This window comes from Macrotis lagotis, chromosome 2, assembly GCF_037893015.1.
Source record: "Macrotis lagotis isolate mMagLag1 chromosome 2, bilby.v1.9.chrom.fasta, whole genome shotgun sequence".
In the NCBI taxonomy this organism is placed as follows: domain Eukaryota; kingdom Metazoa; phylum Chordata; class Mammalia; order Peramelemorphia; family Peramelidae; genus Macrotis; species Macrotis lagotis.
The window spans coordinates 34,465,689-34,484,098 of NC_133659.1; the positions used below are offsets into that span (position 1 = coordinate 34,465,689).

The 18,410-nt window shown below is 45.8% G+C and overlaps 1 protein-coding gene across 5 annotated transcripts in view; it reads right to left on the reverse strand.

Moving 5' to 3' along the window:
• SZT2 (SZT2 subunit of KICSTOR complex) overlaps positions 1-18,410 on the reverse strand; it is a 77,036-nt gene that overhangs the window by 55,159 nt on the left and 3,467 nt on the right. For all 5 annotated transcript variants that reach the window (XM_074221640.1, XM_074221639.1, XM_074221643.1 and 2 more), the window contains exons 5-11: positions 16,499-16,630; positions 16,208-16,346; positions 15,860-15,966; positions 15,358-15,568; positions 15,104-15,274; positions 14,768-15,002; positions 13,548-13,677 (exon numbers count right to left, since the gene is read on the reverse strand). In XM_074221640.1, the coding sequence (XP_074077741.1) occupies positions 13,548-13,677; positions 14,768-15,002; positions 15,104-15,274; positions 15,358-15,568; positions 15,860-15,966; positions 16,208-16,346; positions 16,499-16,630 (1,125 nt within the window). The remainder of the gene's footprint in view (positions 1-13,547; positions 13,678-14,767; positions 15,003-15,103; positions 15,275-15,357; positions 15,569-15,859; positions 15,967-16,207; positions 16,347-16,498; positions 16,631-18,410) is intronic.

Consider the following 18,410-nt stretch of genomic DNA (forward strand, 5'->3'; position numbering starts at 1 on the left):
ACAATTTCAAATGAAGCCTCAAAATAAATTCTGGAAAAGTAGAATCCACAAAAGGATGAGATGAAACAAATAACATAGATTAGTGAGAAAGGTCTGTGGTAGAGGGTGAGAGTGGAGCATAATCGAGCATAGCCAACATATGGCAAGGCAGCAGCAGGTCTTGGGGGCAACTGAACTAGCAGAAGTAGTTTCTGGAACCCTCAACCCACAAATGGGAAGAGGGTCAGATAACTCATGAGAAGGTGGTCCCTTCACTGACACTGGGTGCAGGACTCTGTTGTGTTGTCCTTAGGCTGCTCTGGGTTACAGTCCTGAATTGCAGTCCCACGGTGGGGAGGAATACTAGTACACCAGAGCTTGTGATTGTGACAGGGAAGATCAAAACACAAACTCAGAAGACAACAAAGTCAAAAATGCTATATACAAATTCACACAAAAAAAATATGAATTGCCTCAGGCTCAAAAAGAATTCCTGGAAGAGCTCCAAAAGTATTTTAAAAAATCAAATAAGAGATAAGGAGAAAAAATTGGGAAAAGAAAGGAGAGGGATGCAAGAAAAATCATGAAAAAGAGTCAATAGTTTGGTAAAAGAGGTACCAAAAATATTGAAAAAACAAAGACAAAAAATACTTAAAAAAAACCAGAACCAGGTCAAATGGTAAAAGAGGCCAAAAAAACCACTTAAAAAAAAAGAACACCTCAATAAGAAGAATTGGCCAAACAGAAAAATATGGAAGCGGCTGGGTGGAGCATAGGGTGGCTAGGTGATGCAGTAGATAGAACACCGGCCCTGGAGTCAGGAGGACCAGAGTTCAAATCTGGACTCAAGACATTTAATAATTACCTAGCTCTGTGACCTTGGGCAAATCACTTACATCCATTCCCTTACAAAAACAAATAAACAAAAAAAAAAAAGAAAAATATGTACAAAATTCACTGAAGAAAAGAATTCTTTAAAAAGTAGAACTGGCAAAATAGAAAAAGAAGTACAGAAGTTCACCAAAGAAAATAATTCCTTAAAAATTAGAATTGGGTTAGTAGAAGCTAATGATTCTATGGGACATCATCAAGCAATAAAACAAAGTCAAGGGCAGCTAGGTGGCGCAGTGGATAGAGCACCAGCCCTGGAGTCAGGAGTACCTGAGTTCAAATCCGGCCTCAGACACTTAATAATTACCTAGCTGTGTGGCCTTGGGCAAGCCACTTAACCCCATTGCCTTGCAAAAAAACCTAAAAAATAAAATAAAAAAATAAAATAAAACAAAGTCAAGACAATGGAAAAAATATTAGAAAATGTGAAATAGTTCTCTGGAAAAGCAACTGACCTAGAAAATAAAACCAACAGAGTTAACTTAAGAATTATGGGACTCATGGAAACAAAGTAAAGACTGACAGATTGCTTTCTGTGGGTGGGGGGAGGGAAGTAAGATTGGGGGGAAAATTGTAAAACTCAAATAATATCTTTAATAAAAAATCAATTAAAAAAATAGAATTATGGGACTACCTGAAAGCCATGATCAAAAAAACATCATCTTTCAAGAAATTGTCATGGAAAACTACCCTAATATTCTAGAACTACAGGGCAAAATAGAAATTGAAAGAACCCACTGATCACCTTCTGAAAAAGATCTCAATATGAAAACTCCCAGGAATAGCATAGTCAAATCCCAGTGGTCCCAGATCAAGAAGCATTGCATGCAGTCAGAAAGAAACAATTCAAATATCATGGAGTCATTGTCAGGATAACACAAGAATTAACATGTTCTACATTAAAGGGCTTAGAATATGATAATTCAGAAGGCAAAGGAGATGGGATTACAACTAAGAATCACCTATCAGCAAAACTGAGCATAATCCTTCAGAAGAAAAATGGATATTCAAGGGAACGGGAAACTTTCAAATATTCCTGATGAAAGACCCGAGCTGACAAGAAATTTTAGCTTTCAAATACAAGACTCAAGAGAAGTATAGAAATGTAAACAAGAAAGAGAAATAAGGGATTCAGTAAAGTTCAATTATTTACATTTCGACATGGGATGATATTTCTAATTCCTAACTATTCTAATAATGATTAAATTCTTAGAAAGAATACACATAGACAAAGAGAATGTATGTGAATTGAATATGATAAAATGATATCTACCAAAACAATAGTAGAGGTAAGAAAGAGTACTATACTAGGAAAAGAGGAGAGGAGAGGAGGTAGTACAGGTAAATTATTTTGTGAAAGGCATGAAAATGTTTTTACAGTAGAGGTGATAGAGCATTTGGGGAACAATACTTGAACCTTACTCTTTGGAACAGGCTCAAGGAGGAAATAATGTACACATTCAGTTGGGTACAAAAATCTTTTACCCTACAGCAAAGTGGGGGGGGGGGGGTAGAAGGAAAGGCAGATTAGGGAGGTGGTAGCCAGAAGTAAATTGCATTTGAGGAGGTACAGGGTGAAGGGAGAAAGAGTAGGATAAATGAGAAAATAGCATGGAGGGAAATACAGTTAATAATCATAACTGAAAAAATTTTACAGCAAGTTTCTCTGATAAAGGCCTCATTTTCAAATATATAGAAAACTGAGGCAAATATGTAAGAGCCACTGCTAAATGGTCAAGGTATATGAAGTTTTCAGAATAAGTAATCAAATCTATCTACAATCAAATGAAAAATACTCTAAAATCATTACTGATTAGAGAAATTCAAATCAAAACAACTCTGAGGTATGACTCCACACCTGTCAGATTGGTTAATATGACAGAAAAAGATAATGGAAAATGCTGAAGATGTGGGAACATTGAAATACTAATGCAATGCTGGAGCTGTGAACAGATTCAACTCTTACAGAGAACAACTATGCTCAAAGAGCTATTATAAACCATATATAAAACTACTACTAAATCTATAAACCAAAGAGATAAAAAAAGGCATATATGTACAAAAAATATAGTAAATTTATAGTAGTTCTTTTTGTGGTGGCAAAAAAAAAGAAATCTATCAATTGGGTAATGGCTGAACAAATTGTGGTATATGATTGTATTAAAATACTACTGTACTATAAGAAATGAAGAATAGGATGCTCTCATTAAATCTGAAGTTACATGAACTAAACACAAAATGAAATGAGCAGAAAACACTGTACATAGTAACAGTAGTTACTGTACAATGATCACTTGCGAATAAGTTAACTACAATACAATCATACAGGGCAATTCCAAAGGATTAATGATGAAAAATATTATCCCCCTCCAGAGAAGGAACTTGTAGAATATGAATGCAGATCAAAGCATATTTTATTTTGCTTGGGGGTGCAGAGGGGTTGGTATTTTCTTTCACAACATAACTAATATGAAAATTTGTTTTGCATGTCTACACATGAGCCACCTGTATCAAAATGATTACATTCTCAATGAAGAGGAAAAGGAGAGAGAGGGAGAGGATTTGAAGTCAAAATTTTTTAAAATGAATGTTAAAAATTATTTTTATATTTAGGGAAAAAATTAAATACTAACAGTCTTCCAAAATCCTTTGGTATTTATCTTGGACTCTCACCTCCCAGATCCAATCAGTTGTCAAAACTCATTCTTCATCCTTTCTCCAATCACAGTTAATACCATTATTCAGACCCTCCTCACCATTTTTTGCAACGGCCTAACTAATCTCTGGTTCATCTTTCCCCATTCTAGCCTATCTTCTACTCTGTCAAAGTACAGATCTGGTTATGCCACCCCGTCCACCCCCCTTCTTAAACCCTAGTGGCTCCCTACTACCTCCAGAATTAAATATAAACTACTTAGATTAGCTTTTCAATCCTTACAGAACCTTGCCCTGACCTGTCTTTCTAGGCTCATTACACCTGACTGCCTCCCTTGTCATAGCTTCTGTGATCTAGTCAAACTGGCTTTCTCCATATTCCTCACAAAAAGCAATTCTTATCTCCTGTCTCCCTTCTTCTCTCCCATGATCATCATCCCTGGAATGTGCTCCCTCTTCATCTCTGCTTCACTGAATCTCTCTTCCTTCCAGACACACCCACCTCAATCATCCCCTCCTATATGAAATCATTTCCCAATCTCCACCACTGGCACACCTCCCTTCTTCAATAGCCTGTATTTAAGGACTTGACATTAGTTCACTTTTTATTTCTACAGTAGCTTCCTATGTGTCTGCAGAGTCATCATGCAACAGTTTTATTTACTATCTTTGCAGGACCTAGAAGGGTGCCTGGTACAAAGTGGGTTCTTCATAAATATCGATTCATTTTTAGGCTATTTCTCCTTGTTCAACAAACCCAAGTCCAAAAGTGGCAGATCATTGGTCCTATTTGTTATGAAAATCATTGCAAATTTTCTTTTGGTCTCATCCTGAAATGACCTCAGAATGACTGTACTCAATTGTGTCTCTTGTCATGCTTCCTTTAAGCTGGTTTTTCTCCTTGCACTGCATGCACTGATCATTGTTCCCTAAGATTGTCTAAATTGGGATTGCCTGCTACTGTCAGAGTTGTTTGGTCTTCTTTCATAGCCACCACTTCCCAGTGGTCAGAATTCTACATAGAATTACTTTGGTTATGGTGAATGTACTTTCTTTAGTCCATTTTCCACTTTTTAATGTCAATAACCATCATTTCTATAGGTCAGTTTGAAATGGTTTTGATGCCCTCCAACTTTTCATTTTTCTTATTCTAGTTTCACACTAACTTTTAAGGCCAGTTAGGTGGCATGGTGAATAGTCAGAAGACCCGAGTTCAAATCTCACCTCAGTCACTTACTAGCTGTGTGACCCTAGGCAAGATACATGGCCTCATTTGCCTCAGTTTCCTCATCTATAGAAGGAAATGGCAAAACAATTCAGTGTCTTTGCCAGATGGGGTCACAAAGAGTTAGACACAACTGAAAAGACTGAACAATTAATTTTTAACTGCTCTATCAAGTCAGTTACTTGTTAAAAGCTGATTCAGCAATGACTTCCAAGCCAGGAACATCTGATAACAAAATAAATTTCACTTTTATGGTGTAATTTGGTATTATTTTCATAAGTTGGAACAGAGAATAAGTAATTTGGTGCTTATCACATCCAGTGCCATATGGAAGGAAGGCTTTTGTTTGATAGACAAGACTCTGATCTCTCTCATTCTTTGTTCCCTGAACCACATGTTCTGACATTTGTTGTTGTTGTCATCTACACTGACCTTTGCTTTGAAGTTAGCAAAGAACATGTGGTTTTTCAAACACATTCTCCACAACTTTATCCTTTGAAACATATGCTGTTACATAAACTAAAATGCTCTTCCTAGTTATCATGAACAATGCAGCGGGAGATGACTAAGTACCCTATAAAATGATGCTTCTTTCCTTAGGAGGCACAATAAAACCAGTTTCACCAAGTGGTATTTGGTTTTACAAGCTGAGATTTTCTTGTTTTCTGGCTTCAATTATGGTCAAGATTAAAAACATTCAGTTCTTCTAACCTTCTGTCTCCTTGTAAGCCCTCAAACTGGGGCTTACCTTGCACTGAGGGCTATGTTACAGTTTAGAGATGGTCTGAATACGCTGTAAATAACTTTGTTTCATGGGTGGCGTGTCCAAATGGTTCAGGTAGCTGGCCTGCTGGTGATAAGTCTCCTTGTATTAAACTGGCAGAGCCAAGGAAGACAGCCATATAGACCAATATAAATGAAAGTAATATTTAAAAGACAATTGCACTCTCATTAATTTTAACAACTACCTTGTTCCCAGAGAACCAACAATGAAACACAACTTCTCCCAAGGTGGAGAGCCAGGAGGGTCATAGAATGTACAATTCGATGCATGTTTATCTACTGGCTTTGTTTCATTGCTTCATAACATGAAAGGGGGCCAGATGGTGATCCTGGAGGCTGATGGGAAATGAGGATCATATAACAATTAGGATGACTCCACTTTTTTTTTTTTAATTTAAGGCAATGGGGTTAAGTAACTTGTCCAAGATCACACAGCTAGGCATTTATTAAGTATCTGAGTCCAAATTTGAACTCAGGTCCTCCTGACTCCAGGGTCAGAGCTCTATCCACTGTGCCACCTAGCTGCCCCTCCCCATCACTTCTTGAAATTGTCCCTCCCACTTTAGGCAGTTCCAAAGTTGAGGTGGTTTTTCTTGATAGTCAGTCTCAATTGATTTGACACTTTCCCCCATCACTCCTCATTCTGGGGCCAAGTAACAAAGTCTGATCCTTCTTTCATAGGACAGTTTTAAGAATTTAAAAACAACAGAATCTCCCCTGAATTTTCCTTCAAAGGATTCACCCATGGTAGAGATGGAAGGTCTTTTACTATCCTGGTTGGCTGACCAACTCCATTCTCCACAAGTGATCTGGAAGCCAGGTCACTCAATTCTGAGGTTCCATTCACTTTTGTAGCTATTGCTATTGTCGATTCATGGTTTCTTAAATCCCTCAAAGCCTTTCTCAGTTACATGGTTACTTGACCATTATTTCCCCACATTTCACCTTAAGAAGTTGATTTTTTTGGAATTCAAAGGTGAGATATTACATTTATCCCCTCCTGATTTTTCAACTTATTAGATTCAACCCGAGGTTCTAGCCAGTCAAGATCTTTTTGGATTTTTGTACTAGCATTGCAGACATTTGAGAACATGCTATCTAAAATTTTTTCTAAGTAACTGATAAATATGTTACAGAACAGAGAGTCAAACAGAACTCGGAGATATTCCACTGGAGACCTCCTTCAATGCTCAGGTCTTTCTTTCATTTCCCAATATACCCAATCTGCCAATGTCTTCACAAAAAACCCCACCAAGGATCTATTTTTTTTTCCTGTGTGTTCCCACTATCTCCCTAACAAAGTATAACCTTGTAGACAGTAATGACCCTTTCTTTTTTGCATCTGTCTCCCTAGCATGGAGCACAGTGCTTGGTACACAGCAGGTGTTTAAGCAATGCTTGAATCCCTGCCAATGAAACATGAATGACTACTCAAAGTCTGGTCATCAAGCCAGCTCAAAGTCCATTTGGTCACACTGTCCTGAGTCCGCATTCCACTGTTTCCACAAAACCCCAGGATTCTCTACCCCTGCCTTCCTCTGATCTCCCTTCAGGAACTTTGTGTCAGATGCCACCTACTGCTAGGATCCAGGGGGACATTTCAGAATTCTGCCAGGAATCCAAGGCAGAGTCACTGCTGCCTCAGTTTCCAAACTCTTTTCTTTTTTGACATGTGTCCTTCCTGCTTCTGCTACCCTTTTCCTGATTCCTTGGATAAGGCTCAGCCATCACCTCCAGACTGTCTTTTCCTTGGGAGACCAGAATTCCTCCGAGGCAGTTCCAAGGATCCTGAAGCACCCTCTCTGCCAGTGACTGTCCCTTACATCCTAAGTGCATTCAGCCCCAGCTCCTTTTTCCACAAGGGGACTGAATGCACCTTTTTTTGTCTTGTTTTGTTTCCCTCACCAGACTCAGCTCGTTCTGAGCTTCATACTCTTATGATATCAGAATATCAGTAAATTCATGCCATAGTCAACCTTTTTTACCTGCCTTGACTTCCATTTTCTGTTGGTTGATGGGAGATTTGCTGGGTGTCTTCAGACTCTGCTCCTTTAGCTTCTTTCTGCTCCTGGGCTGACTCCTGAAGCATTTTACTCCATGGGATACTGCCTGTAACTCTTCTGGACCCTTTGAAATCTGCTCTCCCCAAATCTCCCTGTCACATCATGCCCAGATTTCCTCTCCTTTATCACAAACTCTAGGAAAGTGTGGTCATTTATTCTCAAGGTTTTCGTCATTTCAATACCTGGTAATGAGGAGAACCTTGATCAGATGAGTACTGGGCCTGGAGTGGGTCAGACCCGAATTTGAAGCCTATATCAGGTTGTTGGAAACCGGGCAAGTCAATTTACCTCCACCAGCCTCAGTTTCCTCATTTGTAACATAGGGATAATAACAGTATACACCTCTCGCTTCCTAGGGTGATCATAAGGATCTAATCTAATCTACAGATAACATCTGTAATGTACTTGGCAAACTTTAAACTACTATGTAAATTTGTTGTTATTAACAGCTACTGGAGTCAAAACAAAATTCCTAATTCTTGGCTTTTTTTGACTTTTGACAAAAGGAAATCACTGAGGCAAGTCATCCATAAATGCACAAAGAGTAACTAATAAGTGGTACAAGCACCAGCCTTGGTGATTGGGAGGCTCAGACAAAAACCAATATCTCTCCCATCTCAAGAAGGTTCAGGGGAAACAACACAGAGAGAGAGACAAACTGACAGAGAACAGACACAAGATCAATGGCTTAAGGATGAAGGGCACTAAAGATGAGGAGAGCAGGAAAGATTTCAGAAAAAGACTACTCAAACTAAGTCTGAAGGAAGGGGAGGCTTCTCTAAGGTAGAGGAACAAAGGATGAAGGCCAAAGATGCAACATGCACAGATGAAACAGAAAGAAGTCTTCAGTACGGGAATGGGGAGAAAGGATGATGTGGAGGATGAAGAGAGAAGGGAAATTTTGGACGTGGGTTTGGTCTCTAAGAGATGTCAACAATTCACAGATGTGACACACAAGACATTCCCCAGTGGGAAAGTGCTCAAAGGATGTGGATAAGCATTTCTATAAAAAAGAATTATACACTGTTCAGTTACTAAATTCATGGTGGCACACATAGAGAAGAAAGGAAGAATGGCTTGATAAACAGGGAAGCAAGCAGGGTTGAGAAAAAAATAATACACTATGACAATAAAAATATAAATGGAAAGAACCACTGACCAATCAAAAGTGAATATGAACTTGACAAAAATAACAGTGACCAAGTATGGCTTGAAAGAGACATGAGATGACCCCCTCATCCCATTGCTCTCTAGGGATAGGGAGCCCCAAGTGTGGGGTGCACTGTACATATTCTCAAAACTTGTTGATATATTGGTTAGGTATCTTAATTTTTTCTTTTCTTTTGAAAAATATGTATTTTCTATATAGCAGCATTCTCTGGAAGGAGAAAAGATATTAATGCAAAAAAATCATCAGTAAAAACATTTTAAAATTTAAAAAAGGAAGGTCCTATACTCCATTTCTACTCTGTCTATATGATCCTCAGACAGGCTCTTCTCCTGATCCCCCAACAACTCTGCTACTGAGAGGCAGCCTCAGTGCTAGGAAGACTTGGTTCAAGGGCCACCTCTGGTCCACTGGCTGGTGACCTTGTGGTTTTCAGTGACTAAGTTGCCAAGGGGGTTACAACTTGCATGGGTAGAGAGAATTTCCTCATCTAGGAGTTCCAATCTGTCAGTCTCTGCCTCTGCACATAATGCATACATGCCCCCCATGAATGTGTTGCTTCCCTAGATGGCATATTCCATGTTTAGGAGTGTCTGAAAGGCACCCAAGACTTGATGGCTGGAGTACCCCATTGTGGGGAACACTCTTTTTTCTGAGACATCTGTGGGCAGGCCCTGGCCAGGGCAATCCCTGCCATGAATCACATCATAGCTAAGTCTCAGAATTGAAAATCTGACAGGGTCTGGGGCAAAGACCAATTGGGGTCACAGAAGGGTCTGCAGATACACCCCGTGAATGCTGTTGAGAAATGCAACCACAGTCCTTCAATATCAAGGTGAAGTGACCCCACCAACAGGGCTGGGGAATGAGCGGAGGAAGGGATGAGGAAAAGGTCTTTGTGTCCTTTGTCCTGAGCAGAGCAGAGTTGCCCAGCAAACTGTGGCTGGGAGACACATTTCTGTGCTGACTCTGGAAGCCAACTCACAGCCCACAGGGTACTCAGGGTCAAGTTTCCAAGGCTTTCTTCCCTGGGAAGAAGAAAGCCGATTACCCAAGGTTTCAGTCCTGTTGGCAGATGCAAGGATAGTCCTCCACCCACAGAGGGGCATGGTGTCACTCAATGTGCTCTGAAAGCAGTTTAAATATAAAGTTAGTGCCCAGACAGAGGACAACCTGCTAGGACAGTGACCCTGATGCTCTTCGGAGGCTGCCATCTATTCAGGACATCGACCCAACCCAGACTGAGGCACCTCTTGGGAGGCCAGTCCTGCCCTCCTTGCTGTGACATCTGAGAAGGGCAAACAATGGAGGTCTTGACGCTGACAAGAGGATGAAGGGCTCTGGCACCCAATAGGAAGCTTGAGAGTAAACTTGACGTGGCTTCTCCGAAGAGGCCTAAGTGTTTCTCATCCCTGCTCTGACTGAGAATCTGAAGCCCCCGCCCCGAAAGACAGGGACCCCCCTGTATCTGTAATGTGGATACCCCAACCTTGAACTCTATATTGTCCCTGTGCCTCTTTACCGTCCTACCCAAAGTTGGTCCACCTAACCGTGAAACATTCTGGGATCTGCAGCCCAAAGACAGGGAGTGGCAGCAGGATGAGCAGGGATAAGGGAGCTCAGAAGCAGGGTCAGGGAGGATGGGTGACAAGAACCAGAATGGTACCAGCTATGCCAAGTTGGCTTGTGATCAGAAGTGAGAGGCACGTGCAGACAAGAGTGGGCCTAAAATCCCTTCTCTCTACTCAGAAAACCAGGCCCCTGTCCCTTCTCCCTTGGACCACTGCCAAAGCCTCCTGCATGGTCCCCCAATTCCAGGCTCTTTCCACTCCAATTCATCCTTCATTAATACTGAGACACAGTTCTGACCATACCCACTCCCCTCTCAGGTCTGGAGGACAATACAAGCTGGGAGCCTCAGCATCTCAGTGGCCTCAACCTAGCCCAAACCTAAACAAGAATCCTCTCTACAAAGGAGAAGTTCGAGGAGGCAACTAATCCATAAACTCTGATGCCCCACCCTGCACATGCACTGCCTAGGGTCACAGAACAGAGATGGGCCCAGCCCTTAAAAGGTTGACAATCTAGGGTTCTAGGTGGGTGCCCACAGACAACATGCAGCTAGAAGATACAAAATGCAAGCAAGGCAACTCTCTGGACACACCAAGGAAGTAACCTGGAATTCTGGGAAGCAGAGGGGAGAGGTGAGGTGGAAGAATGTTCCAGGAAGGGAGGACAACCAAGGGAGCAGCAGCGAGGCAGCCAGTGGGCCTGGATTGTGGAGTCAGCAAAGGAAAGTCACATGCAAGAAAGTGGGAAAGGGACATTGCAGTTGCCTGGCAGTGGTAGACTGCAGGGGCAAGAGAAGCATGATCATACAATGTTCCAGTTAGAAGAGGCTTCCCTCAGCCATCACCCAGTCCACTAAAACATCCCAGTTTCAGTTTGAATCCTTCCCACCTGGAATGGGGAGCTCACTACCTCCAGATACTGCCCAGTTTCATTGTTAGGAAGTTGCTCTTCCTGGTTTCTAGTTTGGATTCCCTGGAACCAAGCAGAATGGGCTGAGCCCCTTCCCACAATAGCCTCTTTTACACTCCCAGACGTGTTGATCACTGCTTCTGGACATTCTCTCTCTGTGATGTCTAGGGCTGCCCACAAAGCTAGGAAAACACTACCACTGCCTCTGTACTCCTAGAAGGTTGACTGAATTCCTTTTCTGTCTGCCACCCCCCCCCACTACTAACTGCTGCCTAGTTTTTGGTCCACTCAAACTTCTAGATTCTTTTCAAAACAACTGCTTTCTATCCACACCTCTCCCATCATCTACTCATAAAGATGACTTTGTGTGCACATGTGTAGGACTCAACATTTCTGCTATCATTGTCATGGGTTCCAGACATCAGTTCAAACTGACACAGATCTTTTTGAATGAGGATGTTTCAGTGGGGCTTCCTTTCTAGGATGGAGTGGACGAGGTGACAGCTGAGGGAAGCCTCTTCTAACTGGAGGAGCCCCCTTTAATCGACTTCCACCTGACCCATCCTGCAGCAGCAGCCCATACCCCAACAAGGGGCCACCTGGAGATAGCATGAACTGCTCTCCACCTATACCCTCAGGCCCTTTGTCACTGACAACATTGTGAAAAGCCCCATATACCTGGTCTCTGTTCCTGCTGGGCCTCGGGCCCAGGCATACCTCTCATGCCTGGCCATGCCCCTCATGCCCAACCTCAGGCACTGAGGAACTTTGAAGAGCTGTGTCCCAGTCATCAGGATAAAGGGTCAAAGCTCAGAGCACACAGCCCATTTCTGCCTACTTGGGGCCAAGGATCTTTCTACAATGTCCAGTCAGTAAAATCATTCCTTAGGACAGTGACATAAACCCCAATCAACTTTGTGTTCAGTGCCATCTGCTTGGCCAATTCCTGCTTGGTGACACCAGGCTCCTTTCCAATCTGCTCCTCCCTCTAGAGTTCTTCAACTAGAATCCACTTCACTGTCTACAGATGACAAAATCACTTTTCCTCACTGACCTTTCACTAGGCCTGAGAAGTTGTCCCCTCCAACCTTTCAGAAGTCACAGCTGCTGGGGGGGCATTCCCCCAGGTGGGGTAGGGGCAGGAGGGCTTTCCATGTGTCTCCTTAGCCCCACTCCAAGCAGCACAAAGCTGCCTGGTGTTCTTTCTGTCCAATGCGCCTGAGCGGCATCCAAGCCCTTCCCAAGAACTCTACGGTCTGTCCTGGAAGGACCGACTTCCACTCCAGACTTCCTTCTGCTAATGGCTGGTTCTCACCTCCATCTTCTTGAGGCTGGCAAGGAAGCACCTAGACACTGCTTTCTCATCTTGGCCCAAAAAGCCTTCCCCAGCAGGCTCTAGCCTAGCTGCTCTCTCTAACCTCTGCTTCCATCCAGGTGGCATCACCAGCTGGCCCTCTCCCTCCCTGGGCTGCCCTAAGCATCCCCCTATAGGGACCCTATCCTGCCTTAAGCTGGTGGTGCTGTGACTTTCCTCCAGAGAACAGTAATGGTTTCACCTATAGGCCCCAGCATGACATCAGCACCTTGCAGAAGAGAGTTTGGTCTGGCCTGGGGTCCCGAGGACCCAGCAGAGGCCTGGTGCCTAGCCAACTGCTAAGAAGCATTTGCTGAATTGACCTGAACTGCATTGCTTTGGGAGTGCTTGGGCTGTGCCAGCCAACACCTCCTCTGGTCAGCCCGGAGGCAGGTATAGAGCAGAAGCCCAGATGGGGGCAGACTCCACCCTTGGAGGCCTGTTAGTTTTCGATTTCTTAGTAAAGTCACTGTCTTTCCCCAAAACACCAATCTCATCCAGACTGCCCTGCCAGGAAATTCAGTTTTCCCAGTTGGTTCCTATAGACTGGGGAGAAGAGAAGCCTCAAAGTTGGCCTGGACTTGGAGGTCAGAGAGGGAGGGCTGGCAGGATGACAAGCCATGCATGTGTACCAGCCCCGCAAACAAAATTCTGGTGGGGACTTTAGAAGGATCCCGCTGAGTTCCCAAGACTCAGCACCAGCCCTGCTGGCCCTGGTGGGTCCTTTGGTCAGTCTCCTCTCAGATTTTGAGGCATGCAACTCTGAACCAAGAGCTTCCCCAGGTCTGGGCCAAGTGGGAGGCCCCATGCCATCCTTGGGAAGGGCTAAGGACTGGGAGGGAGGGAGGGAGGGAGGGAGGGACCTGGGGATTCCCTAAGGACTCAAGTCCAAGGACAAGACCTCAGAGGAGCACCTGAGAAAGGGAAAGGAGTGGTGAATTAACTTACTGGGGTGGTGGAGCCAGGTGGGATATAGAAGAGGGGGACGCCACTCTTGGTGCTGTCAGGAAGTGTAAAATGCTCCGGGACAGAGGAGAAAGCCTGCAGGTGGGCCAGCATCTGGTCTGTCTGGTTAATGCTGCAGCAGAAAGGGCAACAATGCACCCATGTCAGGGCCCATACAAGGCATCACCCCAGCAGACATAGTGGTCCTGGGGGAGGGGAGGAGGCCAAACGCCATTCTAATCTCTCCCTAATACCCCAAGTCAACCCCACCCAGGACACCAAGCCAGGCAAATCCAAAAGTCACCCTGCTTGACTAAAACTTCCTCCATGGATACCAATAGTTCCTTTTATCCTCTCTGTGGCCTCTGATGCTGGGGCTCCTCTCTCTTCCCCAACACTCTCCTCTCAGGGTTTCCAGGACACACTTCCTCCAGGTTCTCCTCCCTCTCCAATCTTCTATCCTTCTCTGTCCCCTAGGTTCTGGATCCCATCTTTGCCCTGTCTGGGTACCCCCAGGGCTCTGGACCAGGCCCCCTTCTCTTCTCCCTCTGCATCCTTTCACTGGGGGATCTCAACAGCCCCCATGGATTTCATGACCTATGCTGAGGACTCCCAAATCCGCCTCTCCTGGTCACTCATTCTGCTGGCCTTCCAGCTCACACCTCCCCCTGGATGTCCAGTAGCTCCTCCCTTACCACAGAGCGCCAGAGCCAGCCTCCTAATCTTCCAGACTCACCCCCTCAGGGTTAGCTGGAACTCTTCCCTGACCTCTCCATAGCCTGGGGCTTCACCTCTCCAACAGGCCTCTAACTAGGTGCAGGTCCCCTCCCCCCATATCCAGGAGCTCCTGCACCAGGCTGGGGGGGGGGGGGGGGGGCAGGCGCCTGCCTCCCATTCAGCATTTAAGGCCCTTCCTACCTTTTCAGTTTTCTGACACTTGTATACCGATCTAGTGGCTCCCCCAACTCCCACCACCAGACATCGTCCCTGACTATGCCCTCTGCCGGCATGCCCACCCTCCACAGGAAGCCTCTGCCTCTCCAGTTCTATTTGGTTCTTTGCTGTGTATGTGCTGAAGGTCCAGTCCCTGGACATGTGCCTCAGGACAGTGCCTGAAGTGTTTCCTGACTTGGATAGAAAATGAAGGCAGAGAAAAGGTCGGGGGGGGGGGGGGAAGAGTGTGACTTGGGAGAGGTCCCTATGGCCCCCTCCAGGGCACTCACCTTTGCAGTGTGTTCCAAAAGCGGCGGATAACATGGGTCCTATAGAGGGAGCGGATGGGCTGCCGCAAGGCACAGGACACGTCATGCAGAATATCGTAGCCACCCTCCATGGTCACCTCCACCCAAGTCCCCCGAGGCCCTGCACACTCCAGGGGCCAGGGAGCCAGAGCCACGTACTCGATCCTCATGTTGTGCTTCCACAGCAGCACCAGCTTCACTTCCAAGTGGGAACCCCCTTTGGGGGAGGAAGGAGAGTGAGTGGGAGGGGAGGGGCTCAGGAGCTCCCACCCAACCCACACCTCCACTGGTATTCAGAAGAGCCAACAGGACTCCCACCTTTGGCCAAGGTGACCTCCCGGACGCTGTAGCCCTCCCTCAGGCGCACTGACACGGTGCTGACCAGATCAGCGGGCACCTCCTTCTCCGCATGCTTCTTACGCCTCAAAGCCAGGGCAGGGTTGCTACTCGCTGATACCAGATGTTCATTAAATAGCCGATGCTGGGAGCCTGGGGAAGGGGCAGGGCAGGTGGTCAGGCCTGGGGTTGCCCCTGCACTAGCCTCCCTACTGCCTTGCCAGCCTCCTCCTCACCACAGTAATACTCAGGATTCAGGGCCTCGCCACTGTGCAGGAAAGAATAGAGCAGAAATGCCCGATGGTAGACAGTCAGTCCAAGGTGGCCGGGCTCTGGCTCAGGGCAGGTAGACAAATAGGAACCAAAAGTCGCCATGGCCATGAACTTCATGAGCTCCACATTAGGCACGTGACCAAAGCTACAGTCGTAGGAGTACACACCGCCAACCTGGAGAGAGGCAGGGGTCAGGCTGAGGTGGGGAGGGAACCTGAGGGGGGTCCTCAGGCCCACCTCAAGCCTCCACAGATGGAACAGGATGCTTTATGAGGCAGCAGTTTTGAGGATGGAGGTCATTTGGTTGGATTGAGATGGATTGAGCTGATGTGCTGGCCAAGGGACTGGATAAAAGAGGGGAGCCCCAAGACAATGATGGCCAGTCAGGAGTGCTGAGAAGTGTCCTGAGAAAGCTCCCCGAGTCAGGGGCCCCCAGGTCTGCCTGTAAGTCCCTGAATATTTTACCTGAACAAAGGAACACGCCACAGTGCCGCTTCGTAGCTGATTCAGCAGTGTCTCACATACAGCAACGTCTGGGACGCTAGTCACCCCATCAGTGATCACAATGATACCTGAGTAAGGGGCAGGAGAGGCAGGACCCCTGAGAAGACGGCCAAGGTCCCAAGTTGTGATCAGTCTCTGAGAACCCCTCAATGAAAGAGCCACAGAGCCTCTTGAGCAGCCCACTGATCCATAGGCTTGTCTTGCTTATCAGGTACCAAGGCTATGCCACTTAGGGATGAAGATCCCCGTACCCACATCCCAAGTCTCTGAGGGCTCCAGGCTCCCATTCCTCCCCCAGTGCCTACTAACCAGCACTGGAGTTGGATGGCAGAAGCTGCAGTGCTAGAATGCCTTGGCGGATCATACTGACGAGACCGATATCAGCTGTCACCATAGAGACCCCTGCTGAGCCAGGAGGCCGGTCCTGGCTCAGATGAGATGCATCCACCTAAGCCCAGGTTCCCAAAGAGAGTCAGTATTACCATTCCTTGCCTATGTACAGCAGCCCAACCTGTGGTCCTGACTGGTCAAGTCCCCACCCAGAATCCGCTCCCTGGGACTACGGTCCAGGGACCCCAAGAGCCAGCCCCCTCCCAGTACCTGGCTCCGGGGCTCAGACTGTTGCTGAAGGGTGGCAGCCACCTTGTTCTCAAAGACACAAAGCTGGGCATACACCTGCTGCAAGAAGGCCTCTCGCCTAGAAGGCTCCAAGAGATAGCCTTGCACCAAGACCTGGCAAGGAGGGAGGGGCTCAAGCAGGACCCTGGAATATGGCTTTCTCCACCTCCCAGTCCTTCCCCTGGAGAACAGCTAGGACTGGAAATTGTCCTGAAATCTCCCCTCCTGTAGGTCTACCACTCCTCCCATCAGTCATCCTCTGGACATCTCCAAGTCAATCACGTCCTTACTGAAACGTAACCCAAATGAGATCAGAGTAGTGTCTGGGGCAGCAAAGTGGCAGCAGAGGGCTGAGAGAGGAAAAACTGAATTCAAATCTAGTCTCAAGTGCTTCCTAGCTTTGCAACCCTGGGTAAATCACTGATCTGGTTTCCCTCAGGATCATATGACCTTGTAAAAGAGCAGACAGGAGATCTAATACAAATGTTGGTTCCTCTTATTCTCCTTTCATGCTCAGAGACTGGCTTGGAGCTTCCTTTCTGACATTCATTAGCATCAGATGGCCCTGAAGGGACCTGCAAGTCTCTTCACCTCCCTAGGCCTCAGTTTTTCATGGGTGACTTGACACACTAAATTTCTTGTGGGTGGTTGAGGTCCCTGGGGCTGAGATGCCCAACCCTCCTCCCTCTTCACCTAGTATGCCGAGTTGATGTTGGGCACAGACAGAACAAAAGTCAAATTTATCACACAGTCACGTTTGTACAAAATAAGTCCTCCTTTATTCAGAACATGGCCCCCAATACAAGCCTCTGGACACACAAAGGAGAAGCGAAGGAAAGTTGTCCACAACTCGAGTCCCTCTCAAGAGCCTGGCAGAGATTCGGCCTCCACTGTTACACAGACCCATTTCCCCATCCTGCTGGAAGTTCTTGGAGCACAAGGACTGTGGGCCTGGGGGTCTGCTCTCCCCAGTGCCTGGAACTAGAAGGGCCTGAGTAGATACCTGTGGAGTGACTACTGACAAGAGGCAAAGGATTTGGAAGAAAAAAGTAGGTTTGGGAAGTGAGCAATTAAGAAGATGGTGAAGGAGAAAAGGATGGTGGGATTTCAATTCCCAGGCACAGTTCCTGTCAGGGTCTCACAGATCCAGTCCGGGAAAATACAGGGAGCTGATGAGTCATCTGTCTATCTACTGGCCAAAGCAGTAATGATGTGATGGGACACGAATCACAGAAAATCTAAGGGAGAAACAATGCTCCAGCTCCACTTCCAGAGGGCAGCCCCATGTCAGAGGTAAGACCAGTGAGGCTGTGGAGTGAGTTCAAAGCTTCACAGATCATTACATGTTAAGAAAACAACTTGGGTGAGGAGAGCTTGAAGTCAGAGGAGAGAATATCAGCAAAGATTACAGGCAGAAAGAACCATGATTTGGATACATGAGAAGAACCTCAGAACGCCAGGATCAAAGGAAGAAACAACCACAAACCTAGACCAGAAGGCAGGAGTCACCCCGGAGGAATCAGGGCCTGGGTTTGGGGTCAAAGAATCTGAATTCAAGTGTCACTTTGTGTGACCTAGGCCAGGTCACTGACCCAAATCTGGGCCTCAGTTCTTAGGTCCCAAGTAGATCTAGAATGACAAGCAAGTTGCGGCAAATGGCCACTTAGACCTATCCCAGAAAAGGAAGACCCAGGACTAGCCAGATACATCCCTAGATTTTAGGTGTCTTTTTTTTGACGAGGTAATGGGGTTAAGTGACTTGCCCAAGGTCACACAGCTAAGTATTAAGTGTCTGAGGCTGGATTTGAACTCAGGTCCATCTGATTTCACTACCTAGCTGCCCCAGATGAGTCTCTTTCAAGGAGAAAATTCAACTGAGATCTCAAGAACAAAA